Source organism: Capricornis sumatraensis, chromosome 14 (assembly GCF_032405125.1).
Source record: "Capricornis sumatraensis isolate serow.1 chromosome 14, serow.2, whole genome shotgun sequence".
Lineage (NCBI taxonomy): Eukaryota > Metazoa > Chordata > Mammalia > Artiodactyla > Bovidae > Capricornis > Capricornis sumatraensis.
The window spans coordinates 87,786,271-87,807,465 of NC_091082.1; the positions used below are offsets into that span (position 1 = coordinate 87,786,271).

Consider the following 21,195-nt stretch of genomic DNA (forward strand, 5'->3'; position numbering starts at 1 on the left):
CCGCCTGGTGCCCTGATGTCCAGGGGCTCCCACCCGGCCCCCCGCCGCAGAGGGTCCAGGGCGCTTACTGAGGAGTACGTGGACGAGGCGCTGGAGGCCAAGGAGAGCACGGAGCCGTGAACTGCAAGAGAGGCAGCGCCAAGGGTCAACAGAGAGCTCGGGGAGGCAGGGCGCCCAACACAGGGCCCAGGGGTCCGGCCCAGCCAAGGACTCCAGGCACGGTCAGAGCCGCTCCCCCCTCCGAGGGCAGGGGCAGGAGAGGACACGCCCCCGCGGGACGCAGAGTCGCTGCGCCAGAGCTGCTCAGGATGAAACCCGGTCCTGCCTGTGTCTCCTTTCTCAGCGAGGACCTTGTGGACGAGAAACCCCCAAGTGCAAGGCACTCACTGCGACCCCAGGATGAGCGCGGCGGCCCTCCCGACAGAACTGGATCAGGCAGCTGCGGGAGCCCCGGGACGAGCGTCCTGAGGTCCCCAGGCCTCCCCCCCGGAAAGCCCGGCTCCAGGTCTGACCACACCCCAGAGCGCGGCCCCGAAGCTGGTCTTAGGAACGCTCTGACAAGAGGATGGAGAAGCCTGGTCTCTGAAGGGCTGGAGCACCACCCCCGCGTCCCTGCCAGCTCCGTGCGTGGCGGTCCTGTCCTCTGACAGGGTGGGGGGCGGGGGGGACAGCCACTGCCCAAAGGCCCTGGGCCCCCAGACCTTCGAGGCCTGGGAGGAAAGCGTGGAGATGGCCCGGGGGGATGTTCTGTGAGTCAGACAGTGTGTGAGGTGGGAGAGGTGGGCAGGCGAGGGGACCAGCGGAGCCAGGATGAGCGTGAACTGCGCGGGCGTGAGGTCTCACCGTCGTCCGCAGGGTCTCGGAAGGATCCTGACCGGATCATCCCCTTGGGTCTCTCGGCCAGGGACAGGGAGCTCCCCGTTTGGGAGCCGCTGTACAGCTCGAAGGCCGTCTCGTGGGCGGGGATGCTGTTGGAGCGGGTGATTCTCGGCGTGGTGGCTGCGGTGGGGCTCACTGGAAGGACAGAGCGGGGCAGGTGGGGGGAGAGGCGATGGGGGGGCGGGAGAGGAGAGGGAGGGGCATGAGCCTCGGTCCCGGGGCACCAAGGGTGGGGTGGGGGGAGGGCAGGAGAGGAGGAAGGTGTATGTGCTGGGCTGGCTGTGGGGAGCAAGGCCTGGGGGGGGGGACCTGCGTCTGAACCAAGGGTTCAGAGTGCGGCCTGTGTGAAAGCCCGCCTGCCCTGGAGACAGGTCTGGGGGTCAGGCTAGGGGCCTGGCAGCTTTTCCAAAGCCTTCACCTCGCTCGGATGTGCCAATGAAAACGGGGCCCCGTGTTTCCCTAACACACAAGGGGTGGCCTGAGAGTTCACAGCAAGACTCAGATCTGAGCGACGAGGAGAGTCAGTGAGAGGGGAGCCCCCAGCGGGCACGCCGCTCCGGGTGGACCCCTGGGACACGGTGGCGCCTGGCCTCAGACTGGCCTGGGGGTCAGAGCCCCCGCGCACTTCAGGGGCCGCGTAGCCTCACTGGCCTGAGTCGGGCCCTCTCAGCCCTGCCTCTCGGCCTGCAAGCCCGGGGGGCTCCACAAAGACCCAAGCGGAAGACCTCGGCTTCCTCAGGGCCCCTCAGCCGTGAGGTGACTTACGATCACAGCTTGGCCGGGTCCCTCAGTCTCCTACGTGGTCCCCACCCTCCCGTTAAGAGCCCTGCGGGGACCAGTTGACCTCTCCTCAGCCTGCTTCCCTCCTCCGGCAAGATGGTCCCATCCCGGTCTGCTCAGAGGCCCGGTCACAGGTGCGTCCCAGGACCTCGGGCTGGGCCAGCTGCCTTCCTGCAGAGGCTGGCCGAGGAGGAAGCCACAGGCCAGGCCGGGCACCATCCCTGAGGGCCCCTGGCCCTCGGCTCCCAGGAGGCAGGGCCGGGAGCCCTGCCTGCGCCCCGCCTGTCTCCAACCAGCCGCCCTCTGCGCTTACAAGCTTCCCCTTGCCCTCAAAGGCCAGAAGCTTGTGGCCAGCATGGGCTCACGCAGCCCTGCTCCCAGGGCAAGCCTGGCCCTGGTGGGGGCAGAACCCCTGCGCCCAGCCGGTGCCCCTCCAGCCCCCCAGCAGCCTGGCACCGAGGGTGGCACACGGGGCGGGGGGCGGCCGCCTTCGGGCCTGAAGCACAGCCTTTCCAACACTCAGACTGTCTGATGCCGCACTGGCCACACCCTGTGCCCCGGGGCCGCCTCTCAGCTCCAGGTCGCGGTGCGCTCGGCCTTCAGGCTCACGCGGGGTGGGTGAATGGAGACTCCATGACCCAGCCCGCGTGGGTGACCCCAGTGTGAGGCGGAAGCCGAGGCCCCCCGCCCCGCCCTGCCCGTGGGCGCATGGCGGTCCCCGCGGGTACTGACCGATGTTGGTGAGTTGGCCCTTGGTGCTCAGGGACATGGACAGGGCGGGGGGCGACGGCAGCTCCGACTGGTCGTCCGACTCGAGCAGCCCCGCCACGGCATGGGAGTGTCGCCGCTCCTTGGCCTCTTCCTGGGAAGGCAGCTGGTACCTGCGTGCGAGCGGCAGGAAAGGGCACGGCTGGGTGTCCGCCACCGAGGCTGGGGGCGGGGGGTGGCAGGAGCGGCCAGGCCGCCCTCGGGGGCAGCATCCCTGCAGGGCTCCCCAAGGCAGGGCCAAGATGACAGAGCGGGCGCCAGGGCGCCCTCCCCGAGGCTCGGGACACAGCCCGGGGGTTCCAGGCGCGGGCTGCAGGGCCTGCTGCTGGGGGCAGAGCGACCCAGGCCTGGGCCAGCTCAGGCCAGCGTGAGATCCCGCACGGAGACTCTCCGTCTCTGTCACCAGAGCAGTGCCTGGCCCCCGGTGGCGCTCGGGCAGGGTGAGCCTGGGAATGGGTCCCGGAGGAGGCGGGGGGTGGCACGCACAGCCGGGGCTGGGGCAAGCACGGCGGCTCACTCAGGCCAGGAGCCCCAAGGGCAGGAAAGAAAACACATATGAGGGTTACCTGAGCCCCTTCTTGGGGAGAGTGTTCCGATCCCGCTGACTACTGTGGAGGAAGAAAGAGAAGCTCGTGGGTTCAGAGTTTGGGACCGCAGGCTTGACAGACATGAGACAGGGCCCCGGGTGTCGCTGTGAGCCCCTCGGCTCCACAAGCACAGGGCAGGACGCCCCTGGCACCCCTCACGGTCTGAGAAATAGTTCTGAGACACTCCGCGTTTTTCCCCGATTAGCTTTGTTTTTTGACCAGGGATTGAACCCACGCTCTCGGCAGTGAAAGCGTGGCGTGTAACATTGGACCAGCAGGGAACTCTGACTTGATTTTCAGAGATCACATTAGGGGGACATCCCTGGCGGTCCGGGGGGCTCTCTACACTCCCAGTGTGGGGGGCTGAGGCTCAGTTCCTGACCTCAGGCAAAGGTCCTGCCCACTGCAGAGTGTGGCCAACGTAAGTAAGTAAATACAGATAACTGTTCTCATAAGATGATACGATGGGCCACGGAAAGCAGCATCTGACGTTACAGGAGTGATTTGGGGCCAGGACGGAGAAGCTTCAGTCAGCAGGTTAAACCCGCCAGGAAGTCCTGGAGAAGTCCGCCAGCATCTATGGCCTGGCTTCCCATGCAGGAGATGAGAATCGGAATCAAAAGACAGAAACGAAAGCCTGTTCATCCACAGCGCGCGGAGCAGACAGGCTTAATCACACAGACGCTGAAGGTCACGGAGCGGGAAGCTGACTCGGCCGCCTACCTGTCCAGCTGCCCGGCCCTGGGGCTTCCGCTCCAGGCCAGCTCCTCGGCGTCCTCCGCGGCGGGGGCGGCGGGGGCGGGGGCGCCGCCGGGGAAGGCGCCGGGCAGGCTGAGGGGCATGTGCAGGGACTCCATGCTCCGGTGCAGCCCCGAGAGCTTGGGGTGCATGCGGGGCTCCTTGGGGACGCCGAAGCCGCTCATGAGCTCCAGGCCCTGCGAGAAGCTGGCCGAGTTGATGTTGAGGATGGGGGCCGGGCTGGGGGTGAAGCAGGAGGCGAGGGGGCCCCCGGCAGCCGGGCCGGGAGTGTGCAAGTCCGCGGCCTTGGGCGTGTGGGCGTCGCCGGACGCTGGCAGGTCCAGGCTATTGGAGTTGACCTTGTCGAGGTTGGCGAGGGACGGTGGCTTGATGAAGCTCTTGGCCGCAGCCCTGGGGAAGCAAAGACAAGACAGACGTGTGGGCTCCAGGGTTAGGGAGGCGACGGGCAGCTGGGACCTGGGCCAAATCCTCGTCCTCTTAGGTGCTCCGAGCGCCCCTGAGACCAGGGAGGACCCCTGACCTGGCAGGGCGGTGCAGGCCGTAGTGGGCGGGGTGGGCACACACACAGGACATACCTGAGTGGGGTGGGGGGCAACTCCGCCAGCTTGGGGGCCGGGGTGTGGCCTGCCTGGCTCCGGGGCGTGCTCTCGGGGGAGCCGACGCTCTTCAGGGACAGGCTGTCGGGGCCCAGCGCCTCGGCCTTGGCTTTGGCCTTTTCCTTCTCGCGATCCGTCTGGTTGACGGGGGCAGGGGCAGCCCGCCCGCCGGCCACCTTGGAGGGCTCCTTCAGCCTGGAGGGCGCCAGGCCCGCTGGCTTGCCACCGAGGAGGCTGGGGTCGATGCTGCTGACGGGCCGGGGGCCGCCACGCCCGCCAGTCACGCTCATGGAGCTGGACTTGGCCGGCCGTGGCAGGCTGCGGTACTGGATGTTGGAGCGGGCGCCCGGGGCCAGGAACCCGGGCTCTGCGCTGTTGGACACGTCCAGGCTCGTCTTGCGCCCATTCGCTGGCTTCACAGGGATGCCTGAGGACTTCTGGGCCTTGCCGAGTGTGGCCGAGCCCCCGGTCTGCACGACGGTAGCCGTGCCCGTGGCAGGAGGGGGCTTCTTGTAGCCGAAGGACCCTGACGTGGACGGGCGTGCGATGCCCGAGGGAGGCTTCTTGGCATCGCCCAGGCGGTCACGGCCGGCATCCGAGGAGGAGCGCTGCAGGCCTGCGCCCTTCACAGCCAGCTTGGCCTTGTCGGCGGCCTTGCCCTCGGGTTTGCCTGTGGAGGGCGGGCGCTATGAGCAGGGGAGAGCCAGCGTCTGCCCCCCAGGAGGAAGGGCACCGTGGGGTGGAGGGCCTAACTAGGGGCAACTGGGGACCCACGGGCCGAGGACCCTTCTGGGCAGGCCTTGTGTCCAGCTGTTCAATTTCTCTTGTTTTCTGGTGGTTTCTGCTCCCAGGTTAGGAGGTCCCAGCTTGGTTGAAATCACAAGATGACCAGGAAGGGCACACATCTAATAGCAGGCCGCCAAGGGCCCGCCCCGGGAGCAGCAGCACTCTGATGCCGCCAGTGTCTCCCGGGACACCACACGGGCCCCTAGGAGGTGTGAGGACATCGCCTGAGAGCCCAGGCGAGGGAAGGAATCACTGGGCAGTGTGGGAGGTGGGTCAGACCAGGCTCCCTCCTGCCCTACGTCTGGGCTCAGCCTTCTATGCAGGTGGAGCCCTATGCCAGCATCTGTCTGCCTTCCCTGACTCAGGACGGTCTGGAGACCTGCTGGGTGGCGTGTGGAAGCTGCGTGCAGGCTGCCCCCCTCCCAGGGGTTAAGGGCCAGAGGACAGGAGCCACCAGGGGAGCAGGCCGCGGTCCTGGGCCCTGTCCCCGGGCTCACCTGCGACCTTGAGGGCACTCTGGGCCGTGTGGGTGATGGGCGAGGTGACTGCCACGGGCGGGGTCTTGCCCTTCTTCAGGGGCCCAGGCGGGCCCAGGCCGGCCGGTTTCTTCAGCTCCCCGGCCTTGGACGTGTCATCGCAGCTCTCGGGACGCTCCCGCCGCCACTTGGACCCCGCGGGCTCCATCTTCAGGCTGCCGCTGTCATACTCCAGCTTGCGGGGGGCCTTCTCCTCCGACTCGCTGAACCAGCTCAGCCCGCTCTCCGCCAGCGAGCGCTTCTCCGAGTCTGTGCGCAGCTGGTGGCGAGAGAGAGGGCAGGGTGGACGCTCAGCGGGACAGGGAGGCAGAGACAGAGGGCAAACGGGTGCTGAGGAGGGCCCTCCTCTCCAGGGGACTCGGGGACCCAGCTTCTGCCTGCACCCCAGGCTGCTGGACAGCACAGCACCCTCTTCTCCAGGTGGGGCAGCACTCACAGGCACCCTCCGAACGGGCGTGGGCACCAAACAGACCTCCCCCCGGACAGCAGATCACGCCCTAGGTGACTGCCTGGACGCTACCGGTTCCCTCCCGCCAGCTCAAGGACTCGATCCCGTGCACGTGGGGACCAGTCCCCCGGATTGGCACACGCAGTGAACCCGCCACCCCACCGCGTGCAGGGCACACGCCACCCCGCACACAGGCGCAGCCGGTCTGCCCGTGGTTGGCCTGGAGAAGGCAGCCCCGCGTCTGCACCGCACCCACCACTATTGTCGAGTTCCTGCGAGACGCCGTGGGCGTGGTGGGCAGGGAGTTGAGTGAGGAGCTGGCATTGAACTCTTCGGAGCTGAGGTTGTCGGAGGCATCACTGAGCCCACTGCTGATGGAGCTGCTCTCATCCCAGCTGCGGGCAGGAGAGAAAGGTGAGCCGTCAAGACAGAAGCCAGGGTGAGAACTGAAGTTCCCTTAAGGAGAGGATGGCGGCACTCAGCATACAGACAGGCCAAGAGCAGAGAGTCTGGGGGTTAATCCTAGATTTGCTGGCAGCGCAAAGAGTGACTTAAACTTGCTTACATTAGACAACCTGGTGATGTTCTTTCCCAAAAGGAAGGGACTAGCTTTGTTTGTTTGTTTCCAAGGCAAAACAATCAACATCAACCAATATCACAGTAATCCAAGTCTATGCCCCAACCAGTAATGCTGAAGAAGCTGAAGTTGAACGGTTCTATAAAGACCTACAAGACCTTTTAGAACTAACACCTCCAAAAGATGTCCTTTTCATCATAGGGGACTGGAATGCAAAAGTAGGAAGTCAAGAGACACCTGGAGTAATAGGCAAATTTGGCCTTGGAATGCGGAATGAAGCAGGGCAAAGGCTAATAGAATTTTGCCAAGAGAACGCACTGGTCATAGCAAACACCCTCTTACAATAACTCAAGAGAAGACTCTACACATGGACATCACCAGATGGTCAATACCAAAATCAGACTGATTATATTCTTTGCAGCCAAAGGTGGAGAAGCTCTTTACAGTCAGCAGAAACAAGACCAGGAGCTGACTGTGGCTCAGATCATGAACTCCTTATTGCCAAATTCAGACTTAAATGGAAGAAAGTAGAGAAAACCGCTAGACCATTCAGGTATGACCTAAATCAAATCCCTTATGATTATACAGTGTAAGTGAGAAATAGATTCAAGGGACTAGATCTGATAGACAGAGTGCCTGATGAACTATGGACAGAGGTTAGTGACATTGTGTAGGAGGCAGGGATCAAGAGCATCCCCAAGAAAAAGAAGTGGAAAGAGGCAAAATAATGGTCTGAGGAGGCCTTACAATAACTGAGAGAAGAAAAGACGTGAAAGGCAAATGAGAAAAGGAAAGATATGCCCATTTGAATGCAGAGTTGCACAGAAGAGCAAGGAGAAATAAAGCCTTCCTTAGTGATCAATGCAAAGAAATAGAGGAAAACAATAGAATGGGAAAGACTAGAGATCTCTTCGAGAAAATCAGGGATACCAAGGGAGCATTTCATGCAAAGATGGGCTCGATAAAGGACAGAAATGGTATGGACCTAACAGAAGCAGAAGATATTAAGAAGAGGTGGCAGGAATACACAGAACTGTACAGAAAAGATCTTCATGACCCAGGTAACCATGATGGTGTGATCACTCACCTAGAGCCAGACATTCTGGAATGAGAAGTCAAGTGGGCCTTAGAAAGCATCACTACGAACAAAGCTAATGGAGGTGATGGAATTCCAGTGGAGCTATTTCAACTCCTGAAAGATGATGCTGTGAAAGTGCTGCACTCAATATGCCAGTAAATTTGGAAAACTCAGCAGTGGCCACAGGACTGGAAAAGGTCAGTTTTCATTCCAATCCCAAAGAAAGGCAATGCCAAAGAATGCGCTCAAACTACCGCACAATTGCACTCATCTCACATGCTAGTAAAGTAATGCTCAAAATTCTCCAAGCCAGGCTTCAACAATACGTGAACCAGGAACTTCCAGATGTTCAAGCGGCATTTAGAAAAGGCAGAGGAACAAGAGATCAAACTGGTAACACCTGTTGGATCACTGAAAAAGCAAGAGAGTTCCAGAAAAACATCTATTTCTGCTTTATTGACTATGCCAAAGCCTTTGACTGTGAGGATCACAATAAACTGTGGAAAATTCTGAAAGAGATGGGGATACCAGACTACCTGACCTGCCTCCTGAGAAATCTGTATACAGGTCAGGAAGCAACAGTTAGAACTGGACATGGAACAACAGAGTGACTCCAAATTGGGAAAGGAGTACGTCAAGGCTGTATATTGTCACCCTGCTTATTTAACTTCTATGCAGAGCACATCATGAGAAATGCTGGGCCAGATGAAGCACAAGCTGGAATCAAGATTGCCGGGAGAAATATCAATAACCTCAGATATGCAGATGACACCACCCTTATGACAGAAAGTGAAGAAGAACTAAAAAGCCTCTTGATGAAAGTGAAAGAGGAGAGTGAAAAAGTTGGCTTAAAACTCAACATTCAGAAAACGAAGATCATGGCATCCGGTCCCATCACTCCATGGCAAATAGATGGGGAAACAGTGGAAACAGTGACAGACTTTATTTTGGGGGGCGCCCAAAATCACTGCAGATGGTGACTGCATGAAATTAAAAGACGCTTACTCCTTGGAAGGAAAGCTATGACCAACCTGGACAGTATATTAAAAGGCAGAGACATTACTTTGCCAACAACGGTCCAGCTAGTCAAAGTTATGGTTTTTCCAGTAGTCATGTACGGATGTGAGAGTTGGACCATAAAGAAAGCTGAGCACCGAAGAACTGATGCTTTTGAACTGTGGTGTTGGAGAAGACTCTTGAGAATCCCTTGGACAGCAAGGAGATCCAACCAGTCCATCCTAAAGGAAATCAGTCTTGATTATTCACTGGAAGGACTGATGCTGAAGCTGAAACTCCAATATTCTGGCCACCTGATGTGAAGACCTGACTCATCTGAAAAGACCCTGATGCTGGGAAAGCTTGAAGGCGGGAGGAGAAGGGGACGACAGAGGATGAGATGGTTGGATGGCGTCACCGACTCATGGACATGAGTCTGAGCGAGCTCTGGGAGCTGGTGATGGACAGGGAAGACTGGCGTGCTGCCGTCGAGGGGTCGCAAAGAGTCGGACACGACTGAGCGACTGAACTGAGCCGAACGCTATCTGGCCAAGGAGGATGTTCTATCTGCTCAGCAGAACGGGGATTATACAGACAAGGCAGCTCCCGGACTGACCTCACTGCACAGACCCATGTCCCCTCCAGCCCTGAAGTCCCCACGTCTTTATTCTTAGATGAGCTCTTCTAGGCGTTTCGTCTCCCTTTTCTGAAATTCTCTACACCTGGTACCAAGGGTGGAAGACTGATCTTTTCAGGGCAGCTTAGACCCATCACTTCTCACGCCTCTCTCTTTACCGGGTTGACCGTGTCGTGAGGGCAGGTCCCGCTTCTCAACAGCGAGTCCCGCCGCTCTGGGTGCGGCGGCCGCGTGCAGGGCCGCACGCGCCGACAGGTCCCCTTTTCCTGCCCACAGCTCGGAGCGCCAGGCGGCTGTCAGCATCTGCCTGAGCATTTTTCTAGCGGAACCTGGCCCAGCCTCAGCCACTCTCCCGCAGTGCCGTGGCTATTGATTTCTGCGTTTGACAAGTTCCACCGTCATAGGTTTACTTTTAACATCTGAAAGAAATGCCTCCTGCCCCATTCACACCAGACTCCTCTTGTACCACCTGAGCTCGCTACCAGAGGCGTCTGTGTTCACACATTATTTTCAAAGCTCAAATCGCATCTTCTACAACCTCTCCTCGAACGTGCTGGTCCCCACGCCTTTCCCCATCTCTATGTCTTCCTTCTGGGCCCTAAAGAGTTCTCCAGGTTCCTGTGAAATCTGAAGTTCCACTTTCAGTTTTGGAGGCTCAGCCTGAACACAGGCCTTTAGTGAGAGTGCAGTGCAGGAACCCGTGTCTGTGAGAACCTCTAAACCCTCGTTCAGCAGCTTCACACGTGTGCTGAAGAGGCTGAAGATGTTTTCCATGAATCTGCTAGTTTCTGGAACACTGTTCCCTTTTGATTTATTTTGAGTTTCATCTCATGGAACAAAAATCAGACACACAGGCATCTAAGGGCTTGGCCCAGACTTAGGCCAGTCTCCCCATGATTTACTTGCTGGGAAGAGGAAAGTGGGTGGTTTGGACGTTTGGCTTGTTGTTCTGCAGGGATTAATCCAAACACCATGAGAAAGCAGAAGGCAGGGGCTTGGGCCACACTGCAGAGCGAGCTCGACTCCATTACTAGGAACCACAGCCATCATGAAACGACCTTCCGCCTCTCCCCCCGAGTGGTGACGTATATTAAATCGCACGCCTGTCTTGGGCTAAGGTAATCCCCCCAACATTTTGAAGACAAGAGACACTGAGGGGAAAAGGTCAATACGGTTGTAACATCCCGTCGGCTCTCCTGGGTCAAGACGAGCTCTCTGGCGAGCACATACACACAATTCCCAGGGCGTTCTCTCAGGTCAAAGGCACAAGAAGTCTGTCCTTCCACTGAACCCTCCACCAAGATTAACTGGTGGTAATCGAGGCCTCGCAGCAGAGAAAACTCTTATGGGCAATGAGGACTCTGCAGTCCACCAACCCCAAGAAACCTGCCCTTGCTCACTGTTGATGGACAGCCTAAGGCTGAGATGGCGGAGCAGGGACACACGCTCCTCTTGGCTCCAAAGACGTCCCCTCCCGAGTCGCAGGCCCTCCTCCGGTCGGGAGGCAGCATCAGCCCAGCTGCCGGGCAAGGCTTCCTGGAGAAAGTCCTCTGTAGGTGCTGGAAAAAGGGGAATTCTGTGCTCATGACTGAAGGGGCAGGCATCTCCAGCGGAGAAATCGGACAAGTTTCATATGCGACAGGCAAGGCCCGAAAATCATGTAGAACTATCCAGGGAGAGAGGACAAGCGCCCCCTATCTGCGGTGACCGCGGGCGACGGCTTTGTGCCCCCTAAAGCGCAGCCCGCACGGCCCCCTGCCCGTCCCCAGCTGCCTGCACCCCGACACCCCAGCCTTGGGCTCCTGGCTCTCGGGGAGCCTCGGCCCCTGTGTTGTGTTCCAGTGACCTGCCTCTTGCCGCAGGTTCCTGGAAAAGCGTCCTCGGAAAGCAAACTTTATAAGATCTAACACGTTACAAAATGTTATTTTTCTATTTCACGTGTGAGATTTTGGCCGGACGTTGAATTCCTAGCTGAAGATAATGTCCTCTCCGACCGTGAGGGCCCTGCCCCACAGCCCAGTGTCTGCTGCTGGCGTTCTGACTCGCAGTCCTTAAGGCTGCGGTCGGTTTCCTCTCTGGGAACCTGGTGTTCCGAGGCATCGAGGATGGCGGGGCTGGTGAGGCCCTGTGCGTGCGTGAGCTGGTGCCCCCCTGGGCCCCCGACACCTGGACGCTCATGCCCTCGGCTCTGCGAAACTTCCTCCAGTTATTCCTTTGATGGTTTCTTCCACTTTCCAGCTCTCTCTGGACCGTTACTCAGATCATAAATTCTAAGGCTGCAATTCTGATTTTCTCTTATTTTACATCACCACACACACACACGTATGAATTTTAAACTCTCCTCTCTGGGCAGTGGCCCCAGTTTTGCCAACATTGCCTCCTTTAAGATTTCCATTTCTGTCAGCAATACATTTCCATTTTATGCAACAGCACTGTCGGTCTTTCTCTCAAGGACGCACCTCTCAACTCTCTGAGACGCTCGCTCACTCATCTGTGTGGAGGGGCAGGTCCACGAGCTCTCTGCCTAGTTCCTGGCTCCAAGTTGCTCTGTTCTGTCTGTACTGGTGAGACTTCTGGGAGCGCGGACGCTCCACGGCTGGCACTCGCCTGTAAGGCTGGGCCCCTCACCCTGAGTTCTTTGGAAGCTCTGTGTTCACAGGGAGGACCTGTCAACTGTTTCCACTTTTCCCCATCTATTTGCCATGAAGTGATGGGACTGGATGCCATTCTCAGTGTTTTGAATGTTGAGTTTTAAGCCAGTTTTCTCATTCTCCTCTTCCAGCTTCATCAAGAGCCTCTTTAGCCCCTCTTCGCCTTCTGCCATTAGACTGGAATCATCGGCAGGCTGTTATTTCTGAGGTTGTTGGTATTTCTCCCTGCAATCTTGACTCCAGCTTGTAAGTCATCCAGCCTGGCATTTCACAGAGAACTTCTTATTCTACATTCTATCTGTAAGTCCACACCACAGTCACGAACGGACACCTGGCATATACGAGAGGTGTTCTTTTGTGCGTTTACACCATTTCACACCGTTAACGTGGAACCAAGCTTCCCCTCTGGGGCGGTTACTGCAGGAGCGACACGCCTCCTTTCTCACTCAGCCCGAGAGAAGGCAGTGGGGCTGCGTCTGGAGCTCAGGAGGGCCTGAGTCACACGGGAATCAGACAGCACGGGCGGCGCGGGGGCGGCCTCCAACGCGCTGGGGCAGGCGCAGGCCAGCTTGGGAACTTCCTCTGCAGGGCACTCACCTTCCCAGCTACCCATCTCCTCAAACCCCTAGCCCTCCCCCGCCACAGCATAAATTCCCACTTGCTGTTTCCACCAGAAGCATGACCGTTTCTTCCTGTCTTCCCACCAGCACCTTCCTGCACCTCCTCCTCCTCCTCTGTCCTCACCGCCCCGGCCTGTCCCCGACTGTGGTGCCACCAGCCCTCCTCTTCTTCCTCTACGTCTCTCTTGCTTTTGCTCCGGGTCAAAGCTGGACGTGCTCACACTCAAACCCCCGGGAAGGTCTCTACCCACCCCTCTGTCTACCGAGCTCCCTCTTCCCGGGATACACCAAACACCATCAGAGGAAGCCTGACAGCCTTTCCAACACCTCCATCAGTTCCTCGCTGCTGAGACAATCAACTCAAACCCTGCATCCATGGACACGCGGGTACTGTATGACTAAGAACACAAACGTGGTGGCTGACTCTCTGAATTCAAGTCCCATAAACTTTGCCCAGGGTTAAACTCGACGTCAACATGCTGAACACCCAGGGAGTCACATCCACGGGGTGGCGTCAGCTGCGGGGATGTTTGATGAAGACTGGAGAACCAGCTCACCACACAAGGAGGAGAAAGATGGAAATGAGACAGGAAATCAGGAGAGAGGAGACAGAGAGCAGGGCGGCTTCATTCTCCATGCACACCCGGGTGGATGGGGCGCTTGCCCCCTTGCCGCGGGGCCCCCTCCCTCTGCGGAAGCACAGATGTGCAGGAGGCGGCTCCTCACCACGTGCGTGACCTCTCTGCGAGGGTTCAGGAGTCCTGGCACCACCGTGGGCACCTGACAGGGGGGTGAGCAGACCCGACCTGCCCGCACGGGCTCCTCCCAGCTCCGCGGTGGGCAGCCAAGGTCCCTGCCAAACACCAGCTTTATCCAGGCTCCCGAGGCCCTCCGCGTCGCCCTCTTCCGTGTCTCCTCACCGCGTCTCGGGCTCTCCTGAAGCATCCGCCTTGCAGGCAGTCTCCCAAGGGGCAGGACCGAGGTCCGGTGCCAATGTGCCTCTCACAGTGTCTATGCAGCGGGCAGACCTGTGAAAGCGGGGGTGCACACTCAGGGAACTGGTTACAACTTCCCAGTGCCAGAGACCTGCTCTCCAAGAGTGACTGGCAGTTTGTTTCCGAAGGACCCTGGCTTCAGTGGGAATCAATAACCTTTCTCTTTGTAGAACTTCCAGATCTCCACTTGAATTCTCGGTCTATGCAAGCACATGATCCCGCCTGTCTACCGGATCATTCAAAGTCCCTAGAAAAGGTGCCCGACGACCCTCTGCGAGCGCCGACACCAGGCCAGCTGTCGCTTCGCTGCACCCACTGCACTTCCGGCTGTGATGCCTTCCCAGCTCTTCACGAGGCTCATAGCTGTTTCTTCTGCGCCAGACGCTGTGTGTAAGCACACGGGAAGCGACACCTGGGGACGGACGCTGGCAGAGCTGAGGGCGGAGTCGCCCTCCCCGCGGCGGCGGAGCCGGCTCGGCTCTGCGGTCACTTTGGTTTAAGTCGGTTCCGAACGTCTCGGGGGCTGGATCAAGGCTGCTCTTCCCGTGGGGCTGGGACGTGGCCGTGGTGACTCCAGCCCCCTCTGTGCTCTGCAGCCTGGCTGCCGGCCTGCGGGGCTGCCCGGGGCGTGAGAGGAGGGCCTTGTGCCCATGGGGGGCCCTCTGCCCCCGGCCCCGCTCTCAGCTTCTCCTGCGCTGTGCGGCTGACGGGCACTGGGCGGCTGCTCTGTGCCCTGGCCGGGAAGGGCCGTGTGCCCCGTCTCTCCACCCTGCCCTTGGCCGTTGGCTTGTGGCCCCTGTGTGCTCCCAGGGCAGGCGTCGTGGGAAAGCACTGGGGCTGGTGGCTGTGTCTCCTTGTAGCCAGTTCACATGTAGCCTCCAGAAGTCTCCACGGAGTCCAACTGTCTCCTTTTCCTCATTGCTGCTGGGTTGACCCCCCTCCCACCGGCCCCTCGGATGAAAGCCGCCAAGCATTCTCGCTCCCCTGAAACTCAGTTCCGCTAGAACACTCCGTATCCTTAGACACTTATGTTTTCCTTTTCCAGATCTTGACTGTTACTCCTCCAGCTTCCTGCCACTGGGTGGAGTGGCAGTGCACGGTAAGTCACTAGGCCCTCCGTCTAGGCCGCGAGCGTGCCGGCGGATTGCTGTTCACGTTCCCACTTCCTGGCCCTAAGCCGCGTGGACGTGCCCATCTCCTCTGTGGGAGGACACGGCCGCGGAGGGGAGGGTGCACCTGGACGCAGCCATTTGTCTCAGGCTCAGGGCGGGCGCACCCTCCCTCTGGGAGCTGCCCCAGCACTCACGGAGCTCTTGGCTGGGGTTGGGAGCCCCTCCCAGACGTCGCCCACAGAGCTCGGTGGCCGAGGGCGCCTGCAGGGGCCAGAGGCCAAGGGCGTGGGCTAGTGGCAGGATGGGCCAGCGGGCCGGCGATGCACTGGACGGACCCTCAGTCCTCCCTTGTCCAGCACGGTCTTTGCAAGTCAGGCCTGACGCTGAGCCCAGAATACCTGTGCCTGATGGGGCAGTAGAGAGAGGTGCCCGATGAAGCCGCGCCTCTCTGCTCATTTACCACTTAATGGGTTAGGGCTCTGTGCACAGAATCTTACTTTTTCCTGAGAAGCATCCAAGACGCAACAGGCTGGTGTAAGAGCGAGGCCGACTGTTTTCTTCTTGTGGAATCATTTTCACTCCCAGATGGGGCCTCCCCAGTGGCTCGGTGGTAAGGAATTCACTTTTAACGCAGGAGACGTGGATTCAATCCCTGGCTTGGGAAGATCCCTTGGAGAAGGGAATGGCAACCCACTCGAGTATTCTTGCCAGGAAAATCCCACAGACAGAGGAGCCTAGCAGGCTACAGTCCATGGGGTCGCAAAGAGCTGGACACGACCGGGCAACTAAACAGCAGCTGAGGGCAGCACCAGGCAGATAGCAAGCCGGAAGCACTCGCAGCTGCGCTCTGCGCCCCCGAGGGCGCCACTTGGACATAGCGCAGAACGGCCGGGTGGCTGAGCACACACGCTGCTCCCAGGGAGAGTTTACGGAGCCGGGAGCCCAAGGCTACAGCCCCACAGACGCCCAAGCCCTGCTGGTCTCCATCTGGTATCGCTCCGGTCTGAGCGGAAACTCGCTCCAGGACAGCAGGAGGCTCTCTCGCCACAGAGTGGAAAGCCTTCAGGAAACGGAGTCCTCAGCTGCTCATAAAAAGCAGCCCGAGTCAGCCGTGGGAGGCCTCCAGGGCCCAGCACTGAACTCGAAAGGGGGGGCCATGCTCTGTGAGCCCACAGACGTCGGGTGGGCCCCGGGGGAGAGTCACCAGCCTGGGACCTGTGATTCGACCCCTTGCGGGGCCGGGCCACTAACCGGGCAGCAGCGGGCGGAGGTGAATGAGCGAGAATCAGGCCCGGGGCAGAACCCAACCTGGCTGCCAAGGTGAGGACGGCGGCTCCCGTGACAGGCTGGCCCGGCGCGGCTGCGGGCCAAGAGAAAGGGGACATCGCACACGCACAGGCGCTCTAGACGAGGCCCGGACTGCGCAGCGGCCCCGCAGCTCAAGCTGCTCTACTTCAGGGGGCCGGAGAGGTGGACGGGGCTTGGTCAGGACCAGCCTGAGTCAGAACCACACACGGAAAGAGCCTCCAAATCACTCTGTCCTCCCCACCCTCGCGCTAGGTCTGAAGACGGCCATGGCCGGACGGAATGGGACGGCCCAGCCCCGCGAAGCTGCCTAGGCTGTGGTGGGAGGGAGCTGACCACGGGGCTTCCTGCTTCCCTCCACCCTGGGCAGGTGCTGCAGCGCCTATCTGTTGCAGAACTGGGTAGAGGGTGCTTTTTTTCCCAGTATTTTTTGTTTTGTTGATGTGGACTCTGTTAAAGTTTGCGTCGAATTTGTTACAACATTGCTCCTTTCATGTGTTTGGCCTCCTCTGGCTGCAGGCTCGTGGGATCCTAGCTCCCCGACCTGGGTTTGAACCTGCAGCCCCTGCACTGGAGGCGCAGTCTTAACCCCTGGACCACCAGGGAAGTCCCTGAACTCTTCAAGCAGGAAGACGCTGGGTCCCGGGACCTGGGTCAAGCAGCAGGGGTGACGGCCTGTCCTGCCTGAGGCCGCGTTTGGTGCCGCGGAGCGTCTTGGACCCTCCTCAGTGCACACTTCGAGGAGGCCCTGCCCTTCACGGTTCCCCAGGCCCTTCCCGGGAGGTGAGCAGCTCGGATGGCAGCCAGGCCTCCCTGGAGCTCGCTCCCAGCTCGATGATGGGTCCTGACATCACGGCTGGCTGCTGAGGCTCCCTCTCTGGCCCCTGCAACAAGCAAGGCCTCCGTCCCCTTGGTTACCAGGCAGTCATCTCCTGTTGCTGTTAGTTATAAGTTATGCCTCATTCTCTCGCGACCCCAGGGACTGTAGCCCGCCAGACTCCTCTGCCCATGGGATTTCCCAGGCAAGAATACTGGAGTGGGTGGCCACCTCCTCCTCCAGGGGATCTTCCTGACTCAGGGATCAAACCCATGTCTCTTACTTCTCATGCACTGGCAGGTGGATGCTTTACCACTGAGCAAGCTGGGAAGCCCAGTCCCCTGGTAGGTCTGTGTAACACGGCAGCCACTGGCCAAGCACAGCTACACACCGAATTCCTGAAACATGGCAGGTCCAAACTGAGATGTGTGGAAAGGTTTCACATTTAGTACTAGAGTCCAAAGACTTTGTATGAAAAGAGAATGCTCTGTATCTTATCAATAACTTCATATTAATACTTAAATGATATTTTTAGATATATGGATTAAATAAGCCTTGTTATTGTAATTAATTCCACCTGTTTCACTTTTTAAAAACGTGTCTACTAGGGAATTGAGAGTGACAGATGTGGCTCGCACTGCTTCTGGAAGCTGTGTCTTGGAGGAAACTTTTGGCTGAGACTGTCCACCTGGAAGAGGCGGGGCTCATCGACTGAGGCTGTGGCTGCAGTTGGCCTGTGGCGTGAAAAGGCTGTGGCTGCAGGTCGACGCCAGCTGACCCTTCCCCAGACGGCACCAGATGAGGCAGATGTGCTGGGCACTTATTCTGAATGACTGGCCACAGTCCCGAGCATCCAAGAGGTTAAAGCGAACAGGTGGTACAGCAGGGCCGGAGAGAGGACGAGGCGATGGAGGAGCCTCAGGGACACCGAGCACCTGAGGGAGGTTCAGTTCTGAAAACGACTGGGGCCACGCAGAGACCGGCGGTCTGCTCAGGCGCCGGCAAGCGCGCGCTGCCCCAAGTGGCCTCAGCTCTGCAGGCAGGCCGTGTGCAGCCTCACTGCATGTCTGTGGTTTGGCCGAGGCCACAGCGAGGCAGCCGGGTCTGGGCAAGGACGGACTGCAGAGAGATTGAGAGGACGAGGGGGTGGGGCAGAGAAGCCAGCGCAAACGTCTGGCGCTGGGGGTCCGCCAAGTCTAAGGGAAAAGCGCAGCAGCAGAAGGAGCTCAGGGCCTGGTGACCAGGGCCCCTGGAAACAGGAGGGTGTGTACAATCAGGGGGATTCATCTGGCAGTGAGCTCATACCCCTCCCGCCCGTCCCGAAGAAAACTGAGGGCTTCAGCTACTTGTTAGAGACACTTCCTGGACTGCAGATCCGCTGAATTTTGTCCAACTCTCACACGCTGAGGCTGATTTTGTGAATGGGCTGGGGACCCTAACATTCACATTTAATCTCTACAGATCCCGCAGCGCCGTTCTGGAGCCCGTCACTCTGTGAGATCCGGGCAACCCCTCAGTGATGAATTCTTACTCAGACCCAGCCTGGAAGATTACAAGGATGAACACCACAGATTCAGGAAGCGTTCTCTGGAGGTCACCGCCGACTCGAGTGAAAGTCAAGAAAATCCGGCGCCACGCCCTCCTGTACTCCGATCACCCCACTGAGTTGTGGAATCACCATTTCCGCCTCTGTCAAGCGGCTCAGCTCCTAGTTTCCACGTGGGCATCTGGAGGGGCTGCTATAAACACACAGGCTGCTCGGCCACCGAGAGTGTGAACGCGCCCTCCTGGACTCATCCCCGTCCTAGCTCCCTGCATCCTTCCCCTGCCAGAGTCAACTGACGCCACCGCCCAGCACGGCCCCCTCCCCTCTCCCGGAAGGGTTACGGCAGAGGGATACAGCCCGGCCTCAGCAGAACCCCGCCTGGTCAAGATACAGCTTGTGTCCGAATCTGGAGGGAGACCGGCTCACTGGCAAAAGAATGATTTAGAGAATCATCCCGCGGGCTCCGAGTCCTTAACCGGTCTAGAGGACCCGGTGCTCCTGATCAGCCTGCGGGCAACGTAGAAAGTTCTGTGCATATGTGCAATTTTCCAGTGTCTGATCACACCTTCGGAGTCTCAAATGTCTGTGACTCAGAGAAAAGTTCTTTTAAATTATCATCTTGCCTCCTAACACCCTGCTTCAAGCATGGCCTTCTTGATTCTGGCATTTAATCTCCGCCCTGAGGTTAAGACGGTTTCCCCCTCTTAGACCACTGTTACAGTCTGAAATGTGTCCCCCCCACATCCTTAAGTTGAGGTCCTAACCCCCAACGATTATATTTGGAGCCAGGACCTCTAGGGAGGTCATTAAGGTTAAGTGAGGTCAGGAGGGTGGGGCCCTGATCCAACAAGACTGCTGTACTTAATCTTTTAAGAAGGAGGGCCCACCGTGTGAGGACCTTGACTTGGCCAGAAGACAGTCTCACCAGAAACCCAGCACCCTGATCTTAGACTCCCAGCCCCCAGACTGTGGGAGGGAGCATTGATTTCTGTTGTTTAGCCTCCCAGCCTTCAGTATTTTGGTACAATTGACTGACTCTATACTCATACGTGAAAACACTGGAGCCTGACCACCTCCAGGGTCCAGGCAGTTTTCAATTCAGCGGTTCATTAACGTGAGGTTTTTGACTGTGACGCCACAGGTCATCACAGTTCACATAAAGCACCCAGATCCATCAGCGGGCTCGGCAGAAGGTAGGGCTGGGAGGGGCGAGGAGGCAGGAGCGAGAGGTGGCTGCTCCTCCGACTTGGCAGGGGTGTCCTGCTGGAGGAAACCCACGTTCTTATGATGCAACCAGGCCTCGAGTGTGCTCCCCTAACGACACACACGCGGCCTTCCAGCCCCGCAAACAGCTCGGCCAGCGCTTTTTGGGGCAGAATGGCTGCAGCTAGATTAGAGGAACCAGCGTGTCTCACTGGCACCTCCGCGTGGGACAGGACGACTGCAGGGTGGTGGGCGAGGCAGAGAAGGGAGAGGGCGGGGAGGGGCGAGCCAGGGTGTCCGAGCTGCGGCTTCTAGCTTTGCCGTGTCAGCTGGCAGGGCCAGAGCGCAGGAGACAGCTGAGCGCGGAGCTGCTGAACGGGAGTCTCTCTAATTGGGACCAACCGCGGGTGAGCGATGCTGACTCGGCTGGCCGAAGCCCGATGGGGTCTCTCTCGTGTCAGAGACTCCTGCTTTCTCAGAGGTAGGAGTGAAAAGAAGCACCTCCCTATTTTTCAGAGTGAAGAAATTGAATCCTTCACAGAGTGAAACGTGACCGGGAAGCTGAAGACAAGGGAGAGCCCTACAGGCACAGCCTGCCCGCCGCTGGAGGACGAAGGGCAGCGCCGGGGGCCACCCCGCCATCCCCCTGCCCTCAGTCCTGCAGCTGCATCCCTTGGGCCTCAATTTCCCCAGGCATAAACAAGTCACCCAGCACCTCCCAGCAGGATGTTTCGAAAGTTGAACATCTGGGAAAATTATTTTGATTCCTAACTTGGACAAAGAAAATCTTGACAAAAACTAATGCATGACAAAATTAAGGTGCCGAGCATTAAAAGCTATCCCAGTTTGAGTGTCCGTGTCTTTGTCAAGAGGAACAGTCGGCAGCATGCTGTCTGGGTCCCACGGCCCCTTCGCTTCCTAAAGTCGACACAGACGTCCCGTTTCACAGACTTCTGGAAAGGGATGAAAATGCTGCCAGCGCTGACGCTTCGGGAGACAACTGCTGGTTCCTCCCCACATCCTTGGCTCTTCTGGAGGCTCTTGTCAGGATGGTCTCACGCAGTTCCCAAACCCCTGGCTGATGGAAGGGGCGCCGCACGGTGCTTCTTGCACTTCTGCGCGGCCTTTAAACCAATAAGGAATTAAGAGCCAACTGATGGCACTCTGAAAAGTCGGGAAGCTTTAAGCGCCTAGAGCAGGACTTGGCCAAGTTTCTCCAAAACATGAGGACCAAAGGACCGGTCACCATGTCAGCCTTTGAAGGCCGTGCTCTGCCCCTTGGAGCAGGAAGGCAGCCACAGGCAGCATGGAAATGAAACTCTCCATCACTTAACTTTCCCTCTCACATCACTTAAAAATGTGAAAACCATTCTTTGCCTTGTGGGCCAAACCGAAACAGGCGGTGGGCCAGATTGGTCCAGAAGGCCAAAGTCTGCTGACCACTAGGCTAGAAGAAACTGGAGCAAAAAGGAAAGTGACTCTTCAGCCGACAAGTCTTGGACCAAAAAGCAGCTCTAGA

At 58.8% G+C, this 21,195-nt stretch overlaps 1 protein-coding gene across 3 annotated transcripts in view; it reads right to left on the minus strand.

The window, feature by feature from the left end:
- Positions 1 to 21,195, minus strand: part of NAV1 (neuron navigator 1) — a 139,078-nt gene that overhangs the window by 20,244 nt on the left and 97,639 nt on the right. For 2 of the 3 annotated variants that reach the window (XM_068986265.1, XM_068986264.1), the window contains exons 6-12: positions 6,396 to 6,534; positions 5,653 to 5,950; positions 4,349 to 5,039; positions 3,738 to 4,163; positions 2,994 to 3,035; positions 2,392 to 2,540; positions 69 to 121 (exon numbers count right to left, since the gene is read on the minus strand). In XM_068986265.1, coding sequence (XP_068842366.1) covers positions 69 to 121; positions 2,392 to 2,540; positions 2,994 to 3,035; positions 3,738 to 4,163; positions 4,349 to 5,039; positions 5,653 to 5,950; positions 6,396 to 6,534 — 1,798 coding nt within the window. Of the gene's footprint in view, positions 1 to 68; positions 122 to 843; positions 1,015 to 2,391; positions 2,541 to 2,993; positions 3,036 to 3,737; positions 4,164 to 4,348; positions 5,040 to 5,652; positions 5,951 to 6,395; positions 6,535 to 21,195 lie in introns of all 3 variants that reach the window. The other variant, XM_068986263.1, reaches the window with a different exon arrangement.